Here is a 21,032-nt window from a genome sequence, read left to right as displayed (position 1 = left end):
ATGGCCAATTTCTAGACCGACTGTCAGAGTGGGCGCGGGCCTGCACGGCGCAAGTGTGGCTCTTGTCTCCTTCCACGAAGTACTAGTAGCAAGCTCACCAGCGGACAATGTTGCCCTCTTCAAGTGACTGGAGCAATGCCTTTCTTGGACCCCCGTCGCCTCTCCACTGGCGAGCCAGTCAATTGTGTGAATGCCTTGTTCTGGCAGTTGGGATAACGAGCTAGCGAGCTGGGTAGCTAAGTAGGTACAGTAGCTAGGTAGGTACCCAGTACTCGTAGCCGCTGCGGGGAGCATGTTCTGACACGCGGCACAGAAACTGCTCCAGGTCAATCCAGGTGTCTGTCTGGCTTTGCCGTCTTCAGTGGCGGCCAGTCAGCGCATCACCAAGGGCACCCTCTCGACCCTCCTTTCAATGTGCCCCAAGCTGACAAGTTGTCGTCCCTACCTAGGTAATAATAGCGCCAAAAGGCCCTTCCCATTCTCGAATCTCGACGCCCCCTAAGCTCTGCGGAAATGCAGCTGCTGAATCCCGTGTGTCCTATCAGCAGCCACCCAGCCAGGCTGTGCCCGCGAGTTGAGAGCTAAGAGCCAAGCAGCGATGCGGGTTTGGAAGATCATCAGGGCTACCAGGGCTTGCCAGGGCTACCCCTCGCGGTTTCAGGTACCGAAGACTGGCCTGCGGCTCCGACCCAGACTCAGCAACAAGGAGATGGGGCAATGGACTTGTGCGTTTTGCGATGCAGAAGAGCTGCAAAGTCCTCGATATATCTCAAGAGTCAAGACCAACCCCTCTTGCGGGAACTGGGCCTTTCCGAACTGACCCAGCAGCCAGAGTCAAGCCCGAGCAGCAACAAGACGACCGACGACGAGACTCCTACGACGACCCCACGTGGTTGACTGTTGGTTAGCTCGACTTCACGGTGGTCGCGGTGGTCGCGGTGGTCGCGGTGGTCGTGGTGGCGCTCTCAGCACGAATCCCACAGTCCCCCGTTCCGTTGCACTCATCGAATGCGCCCAATCGGAAGTTTAACGCGATGGGCACCCAATACTAAGCCTCTTGGTCCTCGAAATCCAGAACTCGAACCCCCCTTTGGATACTAGTGACTTGGGGGGTGCAAGTTGGAAGCTGATCTGGCGGTCGGAAAAAGATCGAACTTGTGATTGAGGGGTCAGAGCCTAGAGGTCACCGGCCCCGGCAGAGCAGGCACAGTCCTCAACATCATTGGTACCCAGACCTTGGGAAAGAAAAACCGATGGTGCCACTCAGCAAGCTGGTGTTGGTGGTGTGGTAAAATACATGTAGGCGGAGTACTGGAAAGTCGAGTCAACCGCCTACGGAGTCAGCATACCCCGTTATCGTGTCAATTGGGCGAGGGGGGAAGAAGGAGAGCAAAATGGTGCCTACCTAGCCCTATGGCCAGGAGGCAGGGATATGCCACACTCCCTTGACCCTGTCAACTTTCCCGTTTGGATGGCCTGGGGCGGCCGCTGGCGCGACGTCTTAGGTAGAAGGGGCGTGCATTTGGGATGCTTATCACTGCCTCACTAGCCCTCCGAACTCCGAGAGCTTCACCCTCAAAAGGGCTCTAAACCCTTCAGACTGGCTCAGCTTGCCTGGCCCGTGGATCTCAGGTCGGCCGGCATCGTCCTCAACAGCAAAGAAAGAGACGTGCTCAGTCTAAAAAGCAGCACACACGGACAAGACACTGACCGGGCTTTCAACTGCCAACCGCACCTACATACCGACTGCATACAGGGTACAGAATGGGCAAATTGCCCTAGCCAGTTGCGACGGAAGCATCCTTTGCGACACGCCATTATTGGTAATCGATGGTCCCCCGTCACCAAACTTCCACACCTAGAACGCCTCAGGAGGACCAAAATACGGAGCATCCTCCTCTCTTGTTTGTTTCTGCTTTGACTCGGAGGAGACTGTCGGGTTTCCCGCTTCTTCGATCGGGGATCCAATTACCGCGCCATTCTATATCTTTGGCGTCTCCTATTTGACTGCTTCAAGCATCAAACTTCATCGTCTTTGGCCAGATACGGTACGTTCACCAAACACCAACAACTAGCTCGCCGTGCACCTAACAGCCTCCCCCCTAGCCACTTACGGCCGGGGGATAGCATCAGTCCTACCTATTACCTAGGTAAATACTCTCCAAAACTCTCCACCAGATCTTTGGGACGCACACTGCCTCCCACAAAGACCAAGGACTTAGCAACATCCAACTCGCCCGCCGGATACGTGATCCTACGCCCACCGACGGCTTGGTCCCGAGTTAAACGGCATCCCTCTTTTCCTTCGAAGGCGCCCACCCCCATGTCCGACTACGACCAAGTCCGGTAAGGATCATTTGGTCCAGATACTCACCAAAGTTTGCGACAGCTTCATTAAATTCACGCCATCCACGAAGTCGTGGCCAAAACATCGGATCTCCAATCCTTCTTCTCGCCTGCAATCCTGACAGCCTTATCCGAACTCGTTTCTGTTTGACCGACATCCAGATCCTCCAAGCGAGCTGTCCCGTTTGTCTGCTTGTGCGTACGTGTGCTGAAAGTCCCTAACTGGTACCCACTGATCATCTCTCCGCGTTTATCTCTGCTCGCGGTGGGACACAATGGAAGCTTACATATCTGGGTAGGACCAATATCAGCTGCCAAACCCCCTCTCTCGGCGTCCACCACTCAGCACCCTGGCCATGCGGCCTGTTTAGCGTGGTGCATGCCAGGCCCTACTGCCCGGCTCCATCCCCACCACCCGGTCGCCGCGCGATCGCGATTTGTATCTCACTCCTGCCCACCCTGCGCCTCCAGCTTGGTGCGAGGCGTCTTGGAGCCCATCTGCAAGCCACCACGGTGTCGGATTGGCACGATTGATCATCCTGGCGTCTGCCAAACACAGACTCCCCAAGCCTAGCCGTTCTTTATCGCTCCCTATCGACAGGGCCAGTCGACGCCGCCAAAAGATTCCGCGTCGTTAGAATCGCTATCCCACCTCTGCATCTTCCTCAACTTTCTTGCAATCCTCAGCCCTTTTTCGACTGAACTGCTCCCCCCGTCCCATTCCCGCCCTCCTATCCTCACACACCCTCCAGCACCTTGTCTCTACACGTTCAGAATATTGTCACCATCTTTGACTTGCTTTACACTCCATTGTCTCGCTCTGCGGTCAACGGGCGAATTCGCTTTGCGACGGTCGAAGCACAATCGACCCATCGGTGGATACTCCTTTTGCTACCTGTGAGCATCGTCTTAGTACTCGCTGGTACTTGTCACATCATCTTCGAGATTGATAGCTACTTCGCCCATTTTTGCCGGGGACCACCTACGCCGTTGCTATCACCGTTTCAGGTTTCACAAGCATCACTTGGACTTATCCCTTCAGGCCCTGGCACCAATACTTCCCCACCGACTTCGGAATCTGTCACTCCCGCATACGGTCTCTCGGACAGTTCGTTGGGTATCAGCTCGGTCCTCGCAATCGGTACTTCCTAAATCTGCAGGAACGGCGACACCGCGTCTGTCCTGAATGCATAATTGCATGACACTCAACCAATTTCGCTGAAAGCAAAGTGGTTTGCCCTTGGTTCACCCTAACATTGCACCTTCAAAGGACACTCCTTGCCGTTTACAGTTCAGCCCGCGTTTGTGGTTGGCGAAGATCCGGCTCCCTCTATTTCCCTTGCTCTTCAGAGAATGAGTGTGGTTGCATTCAGTTTCCCAGAGCCTCGACTGCAGCCCAGTTTGTCGGACTCATATACAATGCCTACGCATCCTTCAGGCTTCGAAGGTGTGGCTGCAGATAGGCGCATGTCGAGTGCGAATGAAGCCGCACTCATGGCCCTTCCGACAGTTATGTTGCGGCGTCTGCCGCGAAATACAACTCTCGAGGCAGTACGTACGATGCTATTATTCGCCAAAGATTTACAAGACACCGAGATCATCCCGAACGAGTATGAAGAGGATGCTGGCTTCACCACCGCGGTGGCTCGATTCGGCTCCATGGCCGGGGCAACTGAAGCGCAAACCATGCTTGATGGCAAGCCTAACACCGCCGGGCAGGCCAAAATGATTGTGGAGATGATAAGAAGCCCATCCATGGCAGCGGTACCCCGACGCAACACCATCGATCCCCTAGCTGGCCGCAAAATAGGCCAGTCGATGTCTCCATCCATGGCCAACGCTCAGAAGTCCTCACGGTTCAACGGCACCTTCCAGTCCATGGACAAGACAACATCTCCGCCTCCTGTCGGGTCTCCGCCGGAACTCGTGTCGCCGGACACCAGTTCCCAGCTGCAGATCATCTTTTCGCCGAAATCCCCGGTGCCGAGCGCCATGGCGGATCGCCCTCGAGCCAGCGGGAAGAAGGTGATCAATGAAGATGGCGCAGATGACGATACGGGGGAGTTACTCAAGGATCCCTTGGCGTATATGAATAACTCCTCAACGAGCACCCCAGGCAAGAAGCCAACAAACCCCCACATGCCTACTGCCGCGTTCTCGGCGCTCTCCCTTAATACCAATATTGGCAACGGCGCAGCGTCCAATTACGCATCTCCTCGGTCTGCGATCGGATCTCGAACTCCTCACGCACAGTTTCCTATCATGGGACCTAACGGGCCATACTCGATTCCTTCTCAACCTTACCTACGACATAACTATCCCCCGGTCAACCCTGCCGACCAAAATCCGCCCTGTAATACTTTGTATGTGGGCAACTTGCCCATTGACACATCGGAGGATGAGCTCAAAGCCATGTTTTCCAAGCAGCGCGGGTACAAAAGATTGTGCTTCCGAACCAAACAGAACGGGCCAATGTGTTTTGTGGAGTTCGAAGACATTTCATTCGCAACCAAGGCTCTGAATGAACTGTACGGGGCGCAGCTTCACAACAGTGTCAAAGGGGGAATCCGGTTGAGCTTCTCGAAGAATCCGCTGGGAGTCCGTGCGGGTCAACCCGGGAGCAACAATCCAAGCACGCCTCTCAGCGTGACTGGGCCGATGAGCGTGAACGGGTTCAGCAATGTCACGCCCGGTAGCTTTTCGACTGCCAACGGACCGCCGCCAGGTCTGTCAGCCCCGCCAGGACTCAACATGTCCATGGCTGCGATGAACGGCGTTGGCGTTCCTCCGGGGACATTTGTGAATCAAGGATTCCCGCTGGCAAACGGCCCGGCGCCGAATATGCGAGGGATGCCGATGAACAGTGCAGCACCGGGACCGGGAGCAGTTGGGGGCATGTATCCCGACTACATGCTCGGGCGGTGAAAGTGGCGAGAGGAAGGCGCCATGGGTGAACAATACGACTCGGCATGGTGGAAAGTTTAGCATGGGTGTGATATTCAACTGCTTTACGGGCTATCATCCCCCTGTTCAACATGAGACCTGGACATGGGCGCGCGTGTTTAGGGGAATTTGGGCTGAGTCGAAAAGGCGAGATTGCGTTGAGTGATTTTCGAGCACAAAGATTCCCCTTTTAGCAGACAACAAGCAGGCGGGCAAGCGAATTGGCTTTTTCTTTTTTGGGGGGATTCTTAATTTTTTTTTTTGGGGGGGGGGTTTGATTTGGGCAGCAAAGGTTTGCGACCTGGAAGGGAACCACAGGAACCAGACGAAGGGCGGGCAAATTTCTAGCGCAACGTACTTACTGTCATTATCGAAGCGATTTTTATTTTGCATGGACGGAGTGAAGCTGACATTACGGAAGGAGAAACTCGTGGATTCGGCATTTTGCTTGGTGATTGAGGTGGACATGGGTACTTTGAGGAAATGGAGGACTGTCTCGACGGCGGATTAGCACCACTTGTGCAAGATTGGGAGGAGGAGAATTCGACTCGGGATGAAAAACAACTTCCATTGCATGGACTTTTATGACATGAAGAGCAAAGGCGACAGGAACTCATCAGGACGGAGCGCTATTGTTTTGTTTTGCTTTCTTGCCATTCATTCTGGTTTAGCAACTCATTGCTCCATAGCGAGGCATGTAGTTATCAACGGCACGATCGATGGAAGGATAGCTGGAAGCGAGAAAAGGTGGGGTTGCATATGACATTGGCCGGGTTCTAATACTCGAATCTGCTTGATAGAGAGTGACCGTGGTGATTTGCTGTTTTGGCTAGGTACCGCTTTGATAGAGAAGCAAAGATCAAGAAGGTTCAAAGATGTCTCGAAATGCAAAACAACCCGAGGAGAGGGTGAAGAGAAAGTGAAGCCTTTTGATCGAGATGTGGTGCAGAGTTGACTGTCGAGATGCAGTCAGTGCCGCAATTTAGTTTGTTGGCTCGTCGGGTCAATTGGTGAGTGGCGAGTGGTAAGTGGTTAGTGGTGAGTCCAAGTACATATATCTACGAGGTACCTCGTAGGATATCACGTAGTGGGTGGTGAGGGTGGTTAGCGGTGCTCCGTACCTCGTATTAGACGCCGAGCAGCATGCTGCTATGCGGCATCACCAGTACGCGGTACTCAGCGGTGGGGTTGCCAGCGCGACTCGCTCCATCGACCCAGTACCCAGTACCCAGTACCGAGTACCCAGTATTCGGTCCCGCTGTTGCCGCTGTCGTGGCTGCTGCTAATATAGAACTCATTCAACGTCGGTCAACATCCATCACTTCCCACCACACGCTGTCGCTGCTCCATCCTGCCCCTACTCTTTGCTGCTGCTCCGGCCGCGCCAGCTACAGCTCCAGCTCCAGTGCCAGCTCCCGCAGCTCACAAAACACCCAGGCATCCATACAGACCAGCAGACACCTGGCGGAATTTCTCACCCCAGCATTCCATTCTCTGCCTTAGTTTCACTAGCCACAAATCATTTACTCCTCCTCCTCCTTCTCCTCCTCCCTCTCCTCCCTGCTTTTCTCTTCTTGTCTCTGTTTCTTGTGCTCTAATCTCTCCAATGAACCGACCGAAGGCATGACAACTCTGAATGGGGTGGTCACCACCGCCATTGCCATTGTCCTTCCCTAACCCAGCTCTGACCAGTCCTCCCCGATGCCGTTATCGACAGCTCGTTCACGCCCGCGCATTCCTCTATTTCGCAGTCGGAGTGCCAGTGCCGCTCCCACAGACCCCGATGTCAGCGCCACCAGCTCACCAGGCCAAGGTGATGCCCATCCCCGTCAACGCTCGTCCGGCGGCTTCAGTCTTCCCACGCTGTCGACCCTCGCCAGCTTCAATTTCCATCGCCGAGTGCGCACAAAGTCCGAAGGCAAATGCAAGAGTGTCGCTGTGCCAGACGACCCAAACGACCCAAACGACCCCAGTCGAGAGCGAGCGATCACCGTCTCGGCCCAAATCGCCCCCAGCCAGAGCTTGAGGCCTAGTGAGCCCAAGGATCTGCCGCTGCCGCTGGTGCCGCCCAATAACAACACTGGCGACACCCAGACCACCGCCTCATCAGCCACAGTTCCACCCACCACACCCACCCAGCTCGAGCCTGATCACCCTGACCTCAAGTCTGAGCCTGACCCTAGTGACCCCAAACCCACCGTGGCCCTTGCGGCTCCTGCTTCACTTTCTCCTTCTCTTCACCCAGACATCACATCCAATACTACCGCCGGCACCAATACTTACATCCTGACCCCAATCACCCTACCCACCACGCCTTCGGTCAATAATCCTGATCCCAAAATTCCTCTTCCTCCTGCTACCGCTGCTGCCGCTGTTGCTCCTCCTCCGGCTTCTGCCACAACTCCCCCGCCCTCCCAACCCGTCTGCCCCGTGGTCCGCGTCCAGCGTCCCTCCACTCCCACCATCCCGGCCCTCACCTCTGTACAATGCCTTCGACATGAGACGCACGACGCTATGCAGAGAAAAATATGGGTGAAACGACCCGGTGCTTCCCCGACCCGAGTCGAAATCGCCGAAGACGACCTGGTTGATAACGTGCGCGATGTCATCTTACAAAAATACGCCAATTCCCTCGGTCGCACCATCGACGCCCCGGACATTACGCTCAAAATCATCAGCCGTGAACATAACAATAAAAATGTGAGCGCCGAGCGTCCCTTGGGTCCCGAGGAGCCCATTGGTGCCACCCTCGACGCATATTATCCTGGCGGCCAACAGGTTGATGAAGCTCTCATCATTGAAGTAGCTGCCCGCAGAACTCCCCGCGCCTCTCCTCGCGCTGGAAACCATCAGATCTCCTACTATTATACCGATCAATACCGTCCCGATGACGCCGCTCGAGAATATTTTCCTCCCATGCCGCTCCACTCTCCTCACCTTGCTCACGTTCCTCATCCCAACTCGGTTTCCCATTCCATGGCCGTCTTGACCACCGGTCAGCTGCCCCCTCTACCTAGTCCCGGCTCCCACGGCCAGAGAAGGCACGCAAGGCCAAAATATGGAAGGCAGCACACGAGCAGTCCAACCATCCTCCACACCGTTCAGCCGAATGGTCAAGTTTTAGGTATGTTTGCATGACCCAGCGGCCAGATCGGGGAGGATGCTCAGCTCTTTGTTTTTTTTGGTACAGAATCTAAAGCACAGCTCAATGGGCCCGCCCCTTCGGCGGCCCCTCTTCCTACCCCTCCGACTCAGGGCCCGAACGAACACAAGCCCTCGATCACGCCCCCCAATCGAGTCTCGTCTCCACATCCTGGGCAGAAACTCAGGAGACGGAAAGGTCCTGCTTTCGGCCGGTCTGTCAACGGTGATCTACAGGCTCCTCCTAAGTCTCTGCCTGCTGCTGCAAGTCTGTTGGACGGAACAGTCCCTCCCATCAATGTCTTGTTGGTGGAGGACAACGTCATCAACCTGAAATTGCTCGAGGCCTTTATGAAACGCCTGAAGGTGCGATGGAAGTCTGCCATGAATGGTAAGGAAGCAGTGGCTATGTGGAGGACAGGTGGATTTCATTTGGTCTTGATGGATATCCAGCTGCCGGTAATGAATGGCCTGGAAGCCACCAAAGAGATCCGACGACTCGAGGCTGTGAACGGCATTGGCGTTTTCAGTGGCAGCCCCATCGAGACCGCCCTGAGGAATCCCCAGATGAATGGCGGTCCTGTGGGCGAGGCCGATGCCCTACCTGACCGCAGCTTGTTCAAAAGTCCCGTCATCATTGTGGCTTTGACTGCCAGTAGTTTGCAGAGTGACAGGCACGAAGCATTGGCCGCTGGCTGTAACGACTTCTTGACAAAGGTAGGCATTCCAGTCGATCCTCGAACTTTTGCTGCTTGCTGACCCCTTCGCCCACAGCCGGTCAACTTTGTGTGGATGGAGCGCAAAGTCACGGAATGGGGCTGTATGCAAGCATTGATCGATTATGATGGGTGGCGGAAGTGGAAGCAGTATGCCGCTGATAAGGCTGCTGAAGACCCAGCCAAGAAGGCGGCCGAAGAAAAAGACGAAAAGGCCAAAGCAAAGGCCGCGCTCAAAGCCATGTTCTCGAGACCGCCGCCGACTACAAAGAAGGACAAGGACAGTGGAACAAGCAGTGGATCTACCACCACCGCCACCACCACAACAACAACTACGGCGGCGACAACAACCAATGCCAGCACCGAGAGAACATCAACTCCGGTGCAGAATGGAACGGCTAAAAAAGGGAGCGGTTCGAGTCAAGGCTCAAATACAAGAACCCACAAGAGTAGTCGAAGTAATGCTAGCGGAGGTGGGGGAAGTTTGGAAAGCATGGCAGAGGAGGACGAAAAGGCAGCATGAAAAATAAAAAACATCTTCTATTGTTGGGAGACAAGAGGAGGAATTTTGCTTTCCCATATTTGAGTCCTTGCTTGGTGGGAGTCGAAGCCTTTCGCTTTTTGCGTTTTGTCGATTTTGAGCGCGCATGATACATGGAGTTCGTCACCGGTGGGAAAACACTCGTTGGGATGGCCAGTATTTCCTTTTCTATTTTTTTCCCCCCCCTCCTGAGAGCGGACTCTTTGCGGGTTCAATTCACGGCCAGGCAGTGTCGAGAGGTCACGAAATGTTGGTCGGTCAACGGGGGATGTTCTCCTTTTTAATCCCCTCTTCCATATTCCTTGCAGCACACATATCGAGCACTGCGGTTTCGCGTTGAGCATTTAGCCATGCTCCGGAATTCCACACAATGATGATTTACTTCCACTTGGGGAACTTTCAGCACATCAGATTTCCAGTAGACTGAAGATGTGGAGGAGAATTCAAAGATGGCAAAATGGCCGATGAGGCAAGGCTGGACCCACGGACAAGGCTGCCAAGCTTTCAGAACAGCATGACGTCGACCTGATCTGCAAACCCGTCAAACCTCAATCCGACTCTCTCCACTTGGTACGGAGTACTAATAGACTGCCGTTACGAGATCTAGACCACTTTGTCCCTGATCCTCTTATCCCACTTCATCATCATGTCAGCCAAGATAGCAAAGACCATTGCGAGGCAAAAGGAAAAGTAAGTGAAATTCTTGACGTGATCAGTTTGCTGTTGAGCTCGGTACCCCCGCTTCAGCCAACCCACCGCACATGCAGGCAGTCAGGACTCATCGCTTCCCTCTTCACGTTGGGGGCTTCTAACATGTGCCTCCCAGGATTGCCGAAGGAAGTTTCTATGAAGCGCACCAGCAACTCCGTGTCATCACTGCTCGTTATCTCAAAGCCTCCGACTACAACTCCGCCTGCGACGTCCTGTACAATGGCGCCCTCCTTCTCCTCCGCGCGGATCAGGGTGGCTCAGGCGGCGATCTGGCACTCATGTTGCTGAACGATGTCTACGTTAAAGGCGAATACGCGTGTGACGATGAAAATAGAAAAAGACTGTTGGAGATCTTCCATGCATTCCCCAAGGAGGAACCCACGCGGAAGAGGTTTGTGAGCGAGATGGTGAATTGGAGCGGAAAGTTTGGGGACTTGGAGAGGGGAGATCCGGAGATCCATCATCAAGTGGGCAAGGTGCTGGCGGAAGGTGAGCAAGAGGAGAGGTTCTTCCTTGGAACCAGGCGAAGCGGTTCTCCGTCAAGTTTTATTCCGGTTCACTAACAACCTTGGGGATTTATAGAGGGTGAAGCATACGACGCTGAACGGCATCTTGTCATTGGTACACCAGCCTCACCCCCTGTCCTTGCCAGCTTACACTACATCTGGTACAAGCTGGACCAACCGCACCTTGCACCCATCTACGCCTCCCGCTCCGTCCTCCCCTACTTGTTGGTCGGCAACCTCTCCAGTGCAAATCTTGCTCTGTCAGCGTTCACGTCGCACCTGACAACGCAGAACCCCAACTTACTGTCAATGTCTCAACCCCTGGAATCAGCCAAATCTGGGCTCTCACTGCGGATATTTCCTTCAATCCCTCTTCTAAATTTCCTTTCGCTTCTATTACTCTCCTGCCAGAAAGCCGACGCAAGTTTATTCCGCCAACTCGCGAAATTCTACGCCACGCACCTGAAGGAGGTTGAGGGGCTGTGGGGCGAAGCTTTGGCAAATATCGGAGAGATCTGGTTTGGAATCAAAATTCCCCGGCAGACCGCTGGGAATCCTTTATTCGATATGATGGGGAGTATGCTTTTTGGTGGACAGCAGCCAGGGGGAAGAGCAGCAACACCGAGGTCGGGCACGCCGAAGCCTGCAGGAGGTGGCAGTGCGGCAGCCAGGAAGGAGATCGAGAAGCCGCCGACGATGGATCTGGATTGAAGTTGGACACCTCTTTTGGGCGGCGAACCGGTATGCAGGTGGTGATGAAGGTGATGACCAGGTGAGGAAAAGCAAAGCCGCGCTGTCATCTGGATCGATACCCGGTGAAAAGACAGAACCAGAACCAATGTTTATCATCGCCATGCCTTCGCTCCACTCCGCCCAATGCACTCCGCCCCGCCCCGCCCCGCCCCGCCCTACCTTCCTTTAACCCGATAAATACTTGGTGCGGTATCCTCCACACCATCATAACACAGAGTACCCCATTTACCGGGTCGAACCAGCCACTAACGATATAGGACTGGCAAGGCCTGATAGAAGACGACAAGCGAAAAAGTAATCGAAAAGGGAGGAGCGAAAACAAAGAAAACAGAGTAGGCGAACCAGCGAGTGACAACTAACACCACCACCATCACCACAATCATTGACGCCATCGATATACAAAAAGAAAAGGCAAAAACAATCAACAGCCAGGATTCCCAAGTGGTCACCCACCTTAGTACTGACTGGCCGGCATGTGGCTTAAGTGCGGCTGAGCGAACGGGAAGCCCTGTTTTCCACATCCTATGGTCGATTGCGGGAAATTGTATTCCGACTTGTGAATATAAATTTATACCCGCATGCCTGTTTTAGTCGAGTGGAGAGGAGGAGTGTAGCGGAGAGGAAAACAAACTATACGACGATGCGGGACACTAGACTCACTCCGGACCTGGATCTTGTTTCTTCTCACTCCACGGCTATGACTGTGGTTAAATTAATGCATACTGGGGATGGATGCATTGCGTCCGGTATCGATATATTTGTTACAAGGGCCCTCATATCCTGCCTCAGTCATGGTCTCGTTGGTATCATAAATCTGCCAAGGATCGCTCGTTTCGCCTTCGCAACAACTCCTTCCCTGTCCCTTAGCTCCTGTCAGGAGGCTGGACTCGATGATGACGATGATAATAATAATGATGATGATGATGATGGTGATGATGATGAAAACATGCCCAATGGAAAAGACCCGTCGGTGATGTAATACACATGGCATGGCCAATAAAGAAAGTTAGGGCGATCCTGTGATTTTGGCACAGCCGCGAGGCTCTTCTTAGTCGTACACACCAATCTCGTCTCTCCCCGCAATCCCTCCCACTCCCAAGGGCTCGCCAAACATCCAAGCTTCCTCGTCCGCCCTGGCCACCTCCCTCCGCAGACTGCCCATGATCAATCCCATCAGTTCATCTTGCTCGGCTTCTTCGTCCTCCTCAGGCGAGAGCGAGGGCGACACCTTCGATACCTTGGCTATTTTCCCTTTGGCTCGCGCGCGTTGTCTCGCCATCATTTCCCGTAGCAGTCGCTCGATGCGTTGGCGGTCTCGTCGTTCTTCGTCTGCTTCGGCCTCGGCCTCGGCCTCAGCGCTGGCGGCGGCGGCGGCCATCGCGGCGGCGTGAGCATGGCCCGCCGTTGCAATGTGAGACGTGTGATGGTCATAGGGATCGTGGCGTCGCGCTCTTCGGCGTGGTGGGCGCCTGGCATAGGCTTGCGCAGCAGGGTCATGGAGTTCAACGTCAGACAATTCCTGTTCTTGGGTCTGGGCTTCCTCGTCCTCGTCCTCCTCCACCTCCTCATCCTCGGCGTCTTCTCCATGGTCTTCTTCATGCCCATCGTCCGAGTCCGACAGTCTTAGTCTGCCAGGGAGTAAGGGGAGTTTCGGCAGGACGGGACGCCCTGTAAGTGGATTTAACGCGATGATCGATTGATTTGGAAAGAGAGCTGCAGAGGATCGCGGGCTGATTGGTCGAAGGGGAGAAATTGTAGGGTCGTATCCATCTACCAGTGCTGTGCGGTGGGGAGGTGATAATTGCGGTATTGGAGGGGGGACGAAAGTAGAGCTGGTGCCGTTGTTCGGAGGATCGTGAAAGGGAGACGACCGTGGGGGAGAGGGTGAGAGGGACGGCGTGGACACTGAACGCTGGTGAACCCGTAGACGTGGAAGGCTACTACCGTACTGTTGCCCTTGGCTTTGCGACTGTGAATCATGTCGTCGAGTTTGACTGTTTGATTGAGCTTGCGGTTGTGCTCCCGAGGCTGGGCGTCGCGATAGATGTGCGGAAAAGAGATTTCTTCGCACCGACCCTGCGGGGACTTGGTTGGAAGTTGAGTATAGGAAGGACGACGAGTTGGGTGATGCATCAGTCGGATCGCGCGAAGAAGAGGGGGCCATTCTCAGAAATAAGAGGGGCGACAACAGGTCAATGTCGCCAAAACCCGAGTTGAAGGATGCTCCGTGTATAGGGTTCCTGTGCAATGTACGAGTCAGAGCGGGCCGAGCGGGATGCAGGACGAAAGCGGCCAAGGAGTAAACACGCGCAAGGCTCCGCTTCCGCCAATCAAATCCGCCGCCAATCCAAACATGCCAGCCTCGCCTCGTTCCCCCTCGAAACTCCTCGACTTCCCTTTCCGCCACCACAATTTGCTCTCCATCCTCCATACTGTTGTGATCATCACGTGGGCCAGCAACACGACGCGGCAAGTGATGCTGACACGCGGCTGACCTCCCTCTCAGGTCGACTCCAGAGCCTCATTCCATTCGTGGATCCCGGGTCTGATCTGTCGTACCCAGTAAACTAGAATCAGGCGACCAACGATCCGCATCTCATTGCGAGGGAAATATCACGGTCGCATCGATATGTCCACTCCAGAGTCCAGACACGTCAATGCACGTGGTTGCATGCCTTACTAAACGAGAGGCTTGCGGATAGCTCGCAAATACATGGCCCTACAGCCCTGAAGTAAGATCTGTTCTGGCCTGATCGTATTACTTCATTTTATATCAAAGATATCTATATATGCGTCACTCTGCCATCATGCCTGCTCTGCTTGTCTTGTTGTCTTCCTTCCCCATCGAGATCCCAAAAAGCAACAGCAAAGTTGATACTGTGAAACATGATGACAGCTGAACCTAATGAGCGGGCATCTAATGGCCCGAGTCCACCTGAGCCAGTCGTCGGAAATGTTAGTGTCGAGACCACCAGGACTTCAAAGGCTGTCCTCGTTGTTGGCGGAGGTGTGGTCGGCTGTCTCACGGCTCTCAAGCTAGGCCAGGCAGGGGTCGATGTAGATATCATCGAGAGGCTACCTGAGACGAGCAACGCTCCTCGTGCATGCGGCTACTTCGGCGCCGTGCACCACATGCTGAACGACATTGGCATGTACAAGTTGATCAGAGCGGAAGGTTTTATGACTCGTGAACTATCTTTTCGCAAGCCGCCTAAGGACGATGACGAAGGGCGAGGTGGCAAGGTTCTGGGCGACATCGTCGCAAACCTCCCCTTATGCGCCCCTAATGACGATCTCACGGAACCGGGCTCGGGATTGCTGAATCTGCCACAAGCACAGCTCAATATCCTATTGCTGCGAGAGGCGCTGAAGACGGGCCATGTGCAGATCCATTTCAACAACGAACTGACACATATAACAAGCAACGATGACAGCGGCGTCACGGTCCTCACGCACAATCCCAAATCCGGTGCGCAACGCCAGTTCGAAGCGAAGTACGCGGTTGCAGCAGACGGCGCTCACTCCACAGCCCGCAAGGCCCTCGGTCTCCCTTACCCGGGCCACACCTGGCCCGAACGACTAATCGCCACCAACGTGATGGTCCAAAACGTCGAGGAAACACCGATGCATACGCATTTCGTCATGCATCCGACATTCTTCAGCATCTCTACTCCCCTGCAAGACCCCGCCATGGGGGAGAAGACGCTCTGGAGGTGGACATTGGCGGCCGACCCAGCGCTGGAGAAGTGCTCTGATGAGGAGTTGTTGACGGACGAGGTCATTTATGCGCATTATGCACGGTGTATGCCAGGGCCAAGGCCATTGGATGTCGACATTGTGGCGAGGTCGGTATATAAGACGCATCAGAGGCTTGTGCCGACGATGAGGAAGGGGAATGTGTTATTAGCCGGCGATGCTGCGCATTGCAACCATGTGAGCTGAGTTCTTCGATGACTTCCCTTCCCCCTCCAGCAGGTCTGTCCATCGATGAATGAATGCCGGCTGACTTTTTGTTTCCTTCCTTAGCCCTTCGGCGCACTAGGTCTCAACACCGGTATGCTCGACGGCGAGGCCTGTGCCGAAGCCCTGATCATGACCCTCAAAGACTCTTTCCCCCCGGCCCAGACACTAAACACCTACTCGGACTCGCGCCGCAAGGTCTTCCAGTTCTTCGTGGATCCCACGTCAACGCAGAACAAACTCCGCGTCCACTCGAATCCAGTGGAGACGGCGGCGGAAGACGATTGGCTTTTGAGGGACCTGAACCATATGACGCCGAAGAAGGCGGTAGAGATGGTGAGGCCGTATTTCGAGGTGTGGCGGACAGATATGAGGAAAGCTGTCCAGGGACAAGACGACGACCCTTCTGCACTAGTTAACTAGTCGGTGCGTGTAACAGGTTATGGTTATTATGTTGGCTGAAGAAAGGTGAAAAAGGAGCGTCTCAATTAAGGAGCATCTCAATTGTCTGAATAGTTTGGGACAAGGGAAAAAAGAATCAACAAGACCAGATTGCTTGTTCCTTTTCTGCATGATACACAGCTTTGTCTTCTTACATTTTCTCATAATGACACGTAAGTTGGAGTCCACGGTCTAGCATTTCCCGCCACGGTGCTTTGGCCATCATCTCCGAGGTGCTATCTAGTTTTCTAGCAGGAAAATAAAGATTGCACCATCAAAGGTCCCAGGGGTATCTCAAGAACACAGACACAATATCTCTCGGAGGTCCAGGAGTTATCTTCGCTGTTGCTCCGCTAACTCTTTCTCTTGGTCTCCGCTCAATCACTCCAGATCCTGTCCTTCAAAAGCAGGTAACCTCTTGATAACATCTTCCCACGTCTCCTCCCCGTCAACCAATGCCTTTACCGCTGCGATGATTTCATCCTCGCTCGCCCTCACTTGCTTCGTGGAATCTCTCTCCCTCAGCGTCAAGGTCCCATCTTTCACCGTCTGGAAATCAATTGTAATACCGAAAGGCGTCCCCAATTCATCGTTACGAGCGTACCTCTTGCCAATACTTGCAGAGGAGTCGTCGACTTTGTTGGAGACTCCGACCCGGCGTAAGCGGGCTGTTAGTTTCTTGATGAAGGGCTTGAAGTCTGGATGGCTGGAAAGCGGGACGAGGAGGACCTTGGTGGGAGCCACCGTGGGCGGGAAGGACAAGACTCCACGAGCACCATCTCCTTCACGAATCCAGAAGACATGTTCCATGACGCTGTAGAGAATTCGTCCGATACCAAAGGATGGCTCGATGACGTTAGGCGTGTACTCGCGGATGTGTTCTGTTCGCTTCCTCTTCTCGATCTTGATCAAATCTTTGTCAAGTTCTGTTCTTCCGCTTCCGACTCCTGGTGTATCGATCTCAATCTTCCCAGACTTCTCCAACTCCAACGCGAGCTTTTCACGCAGGTCTTGTGAAAGAGCATCCACTGCGGCTTCGACCGCTTTCGCATCCTTGCGGAACTTGGGTCCGAGCTTCTTGCGATCCAGATCAACTTCATATTCTTCGACTATGAGCGGTTGTGCTCGAGTTTCGCGAACGACGAGTGGCGCTCCAGTCTTCTCCTTATGGACGGTCAGATCATAGGCACTGCGGTCAGCGCACCCAACGCATTCGATCCATCCGTACGTCGTGAAGAGTTCGGCGTCCCAACAGTCTGCAGCATAATGAGCCATTTCGTTCGCCATGTGTTGTCTGAATCTCAATTTCGTCTGGTCAACACCGAGCTTGAGCAAGAACTCCTGTATTCTCACGAGGAAGTAGCCGAGAGTCTCATTATCCACCAACCCGGAAGACACGGCCTCGCCAATAGTCACTACGTCGATCTTTGTGCTTCCAGCGAGTTGGGTCTTTCTGTTCAGCAGAGACAACTTGGTGTGTTTGACATCTTCGAAGCGGCAGTGCTTCTTCCCACCTTCGGGATCCACAAAATGCTCGATTTCGGCCATCAAGAACTCGCGGACACGCAGAAGCCCAGAGCGTGGGGAGATTTCGTTTCGGAATGACTTTCCAATGGAGGCAGACGCGAAGGGCATTGATTGCTGGTTGAATTCGAGCAGCTTCTGGAAGTTCAGGAACTGTCCTTGGGCAGTTTCTGGACGAAGATATCCATTAGGTCTTTCGGCGCTGGGTCCGATATGAGTCTGAAACATGAGGTTGAAAGCTCTAGGCGGCTCAAGTTCTGCTCCAGTTGAGGGGCCTTTGATGTTGTATTTCTTGATCAGTTCGTACAGTTCATCACCGCCATAGTTGTCAATCTTTGCCAGGGTCTCCTCATACTCTTGTACGAGGGCATCATCGAGTTTCTCAATCTTTGCGTCCTTCACCTTCTTCTTTTTTTTTGCTTCTTTAGCTTCGTCAACTTCGACGGTTTGTCCGCGTGCGTCTTTATCAGCTTTCAACCTCGCCTCGAGGACTTGTTCCACCAAGTGGTCTGCACGGAAGATTTCGCCGCTCTTTGGATCTTTGCACATCCAGTCTGCAAACTTGTCGACATGACCACTGGTCTTGAGGACCGGCTCTGGAGTGAGCATCGTGCAATCAACCTCGAGCATGTCTTCTTCCAGGACGAAATGTTTCCGCCACAGATCGACCACATTAGCTTGCAGGGCGCATCCCGGTGGACCGTAGTCAAAAAGACCACGTTCTCCGCCGTAGATTTCGAACGAGGGCGTGTAGAAGAGTCTTCGACGCAGAATAGAATCTAGGACCATGCGGTCTAGCGGCTGACCAGTCTTTGTCGTGCTTTCTGCCATTTTGAGGTCTAGTTTGGGCGGCTGGAATTTTGCTCTGACAAAACCAGCAGTTGTAAAATGTCGCGCAAAGCGACGAGACTGAAATGAAGTGGCTCTAGAAAGGCAAGCCAAAGCACGCATAGAACCAAAGAAGGAAGGGACTTAGACGGACCCCCCTGAGTAGATATACAGGAGTCGCAGGAAACGATGACTCGAAACTTCGGTGGGATTCACAGGGAAATGACCAAAATAAAATGTTCGGCTGCGTTCCAGGGGCTGAGTGAGCGCCACTTCCCCCAAAAGAGCAGGGAGGGCAAGGAGGGCTTGGGAGGGGTAGCCTCGCGCAGCCACATCCAGCCACATCCAGCCTCGCTCAGCGCCACACTCAGCCTTGCTGCATTCGGAGACACATTTCCCCACCCAACTTTTTTCTCAGCGGCACATCGGTCACTCTTCACCACGCTCTGAGGTCCAGTTCGGCACGAGTATCTCATCCCCCATAGACCTTCATACCCTCCAAAATGCCCCCTCGAACCACAAGACTCTCCGACAAGGCCGCTCTCCCCTTCAAAACTTCTAATAAGCAGCGAAGGCAGGATCTCCACGTCAAGCAGAAACGTGCGCGAGATGCATTGAAAAGGGCCGAAAGATTCAGTCGCAAAAAGGAAGAGGCGAAGAACCCGAGGTTGCGGGAAGAGCGGCTGCGGCGCAATGTTCCTATTACGTTAGACAAGAAACGGGTCTACGATGAAATCGCGTACGAGCCTGAAGATGGTGGCCTGGGGATGGTCTACGATGTGGAAAGGCTGAAGAGAAGGAAGTTGGGTGAGGAACAAGAATTACAGCAGGGTGTGGATGAGGCGGATGACATGGCAGGAAAAGAAGAGGGCGATGAAGATCACGACTCCATGCTGGAGGACAGCGACGACGACGGGAATCACCCCGACGAGGACGATCTCGAACCCGCAGATTTGGACGAGGATACCCAGGACCCTCTGCCCTCAAAGTCTCAGCTCAACTACTCAACGACTCGGTTGAAAGATCGCGCAAGCTCACCATCCCGTTCAACGACCTCAACCAACCTCTCTCTCGCTCCCGCGGCCCTTGCTGCGAAATTCCCGACTCTGTTCTTGTCCCCGGACTCGCCTCCTCCACCTACACCCAAAATTTTAATCACCACATCGATAAACTCGACCTTGCACGATGAAGCTGCCACTCTCACCTCGTTATTCCCTTATTCAAAGTACATTCGCCGCTCGTCCCACCGGTACGGGTATAAGTTCTCTGTGCGTGAAATCTCCGCCTTTGCGGCAAAGCACGGATACACGTCAGTCATCGTCCTCGAAGAGAATCAAAAGAAGCCCTCAGGCATGACTGTTGTGCATTTACCCGTGGGCCCAACATTCCACTTCACCATCTCGAATTGGTATTCGGGCAAACAGATCCCTGGCCACGGTCGCCCCACAGACCACGTTCCTGAACTGATCCTGAACAACTTTACAACCCCGCTCGGCCTGATAACGGCCCAGCTCTTCCGCTCTCTCTTCCCCGCCACACCGGAGCTACACGGCCGGCAGGTCCTAACGCTGCACAATCAGCGTGACTACATCTTCCTACGCCGCCATCGGTACATGTTTCGTGCAAAGCGGGAAACAGAGAGATCCGTGGTCGGCGCCGATGGGAAGGAGATGAGGGGCACGGAAGGCATCAGAGCTGGATTGCAGGAACTAGGACCTAGAATGACGCTCAAACTGAGGAGGGTAGATAAGAGAATACAAAGGGCAAGTGGACAGGAATGGGAATGGAAAGCCAAGATGGAGAAGACGAGGACGAAGTTCCAGCTTTGATGTGGCGAGGACAGGCTGAGGTACAGGGGGGCCCAAGGGAATAAACTGGGCAATCACCCAACCAGATCAATGACCATGATCACCTGGGACGGCGGACTGTTTCTCAGGGAGAGGCGGGGCGGCTCATAAAGTTCTCGAGTGAACTTTGGCAGGTGAAAGAGACAGAACGTACCGAGCACATTTGCGTCCGTCTTCTGTCTGTATTTCATCAACATGGCAGGTTCCTCCGCCTGCCAATCTACAACCAAAGCGACCATAACCGGGGATATCTCCTGCTGCTGCGCGTGCACCTTCGATGGTCACCGTGTCATTCACCATATCCGGCTGTCTTATTGCTTCTCTGTTGCTGCCGTGTCACTCCTCACAGTTTGTGACTCTGGAGTTGACAAAAATCTCCCTGAAGCCAGTCACCACCCGTCGGAGTCTACGTGAACGTGGGCGGCGTTCACGGGTCGTTGGTTCAAAGTCTTGCACCGGCAGCGGTGGCGTTGGGGCTTCTGTTTCTTCTCCAACGCCCACCTATGTCATCGCAGACCCCTGGACGGCGCTCCTTCTTGATGACCTCCTCTTCCGCAAGAAGCATATCCAGTAAACGGCCGCTAGCAAGATCAAGACAAGAGAGCCCACTAGGGCGCCTGCTATCACCGCGATTAAAGATGCAGAGCGCGAGGAAAAAGATGGAGAAGGAAAAGGAGTAGAAGTTTCGATCGTTTCGAGTGGTCATCGTCTCGAAAGGAGCCCGAGAGAAGAGGAATGAAGCTACACTAGGGACGACCGTCACTGCGCCCTCAAG

General features: G+C 54.0%; 7 protein-coding genes across 7 annotated transcripts; 5 read left to right on the top strand and 2 right to left on the bottom strand.

Annotated features, from left to right (window-relative positions):
• Positions 1–3,765: 3,765 nt before the first annotated feature.
• On the top strand, positions 3,766–5,271 carry A1O5_00100 (uncharacterized protein; the record flags this gene model as incomplete). The annotated part of the gene is made up of 1 exon (XM_007740720.1): positions 3,766–5,271. The coding sequence occupies one exon, from the start codon at positions 3,766–3,768 to the stop codon at positions 5,269–5,271; it is 1,506 nt and encodes a 501-aa protein (XP_007738910.1).
• Positions 5,272–7,803: 2,532 nt separating this feature from the next.
• A1O5_00099 (uncharacterized protein) lies at positions 7,804–9,669 on the top strand (the record flags this gene model as incomplete). Its single annotated transcript, XM_007740719.1, has 3 exons — positions 7,804–8,406; positions 8,440–9,147; positions 9,205–9,669. The coding sequence occupies 3 exons, from the start codon at positions 7,804–7,806 to the stop codon at positions 9,667–9,669; spliced, it is 1,776 nt and encodes a 591-aa protein (XP_007738909.1).
• Positions 9,670–10,333: 664 nt separating this feature from the next.
• Positions 10,334–11,615, top strand: A1O5_00098 (uncharacterized protein; the record flags this gene model as incomplete). Its single annotated transcript, XM_007740718.1, has 3 exons — positions 10,334–10,377; positions 10,514–10,887; positions 10,981–11,615. The coding sequence occupies 3 exons, from the start codon at positions 10,334–10,336 to the stop codon at positions 11,613–11,615; spliced, it is 1,053 nt and encodes a 350-aa protein (XP_007738908.1).
• A 1,090-nt stretch (positions 11,616–12,705) lies between these two features.
• On the bottom strand, positions 12,706–13,637 carry A1O5_00096 (uncharacterized protein; the record flags this gene model as incomplete). The annotated part of the gene is made up of 2 exons (XM_007740717.1): positions 12,706–13,325; positions 13,607–13,637. The coding sequence occupies 2 exons, from the start codon at positions 13,635–13,637 to the stop codon at positions 12,706–12,708; spliced, it is 651 nt and encodes a 216-aa protein (XP_007738907.1).
• Positions 13,638–14,546: 909 nt separating this feature from the next.
• A1O5_00095 (uncharacterized protein) lies at positions 14,547–16,040 on the top strand (the record flags this gene model as incomplete). Its single annotated transcript, XM_007740716.1, has 2 exons — positions 14,547–15,590; positions 15,684–16,040. The coding sequence occupies 2 exons, from the start codon at positions 14,547–14,549 to the stop codon at positions 16,038–16,040; spliced, it is 1,401 nt and encodes a 466-aa protein (XP_007738906.1).
• Positions 16,041–16,439: 399 nt separating this feature from the next.
• A1O5_00094 (glycyl-tRNA synthetase 1) lies at positions 16,440–18,413 on the bottom strand (the record flags this gene model as incomplete). Its single annotated transcript, XM_007740715.1, has 1 exon — positions 16,440–18,413. One exon carries the CDS (start codon positions 18,411–18,413, stop codon positions 16,440–16,442), a length of 1,974 nt encoding a protein of 657 aa, XP_007738905.1.
• Positions 18,414–18,913: 500 nt separating this feature from the next.
• Positions 18,914–20,239, top strand: A1O5_00093 (uncharacterized protein; the record flags this gene model as incomplete). The annotated part of the gene is made up of 1 exon (XM_007740714.1): positions 18,914–20,239. The coding sequence occupies one exon, from the start codon at positions 18,914–18,916 to the stop codon at positions 20,237–20,239; it is 1,326 nt and encodes a 441-aa protein (XP_007738904.1).
• Between the last annotated feature and the right edge of the window lie 793 nt (positions 20,240–21,032).

The sequence above is a fragment of the Cladophialophora psammophila genome (genome assembly GCF_000585535.1).
Source record: "Cladophialophora psammophila CBS 110553 chromosome Unknown aczJe-supercont1.1, whole genome shotgun sequence".
NCBI lineage: Eukaryota > Fungi > Ascomycota > Eurotiomycetes > Chaetothyriales > Herpotrichiellaceae > Cladophialophora > Cladophialophora psammophila.
This window is presented reverse-complemented; position numbering and strand designations above follow the sequence as displayed.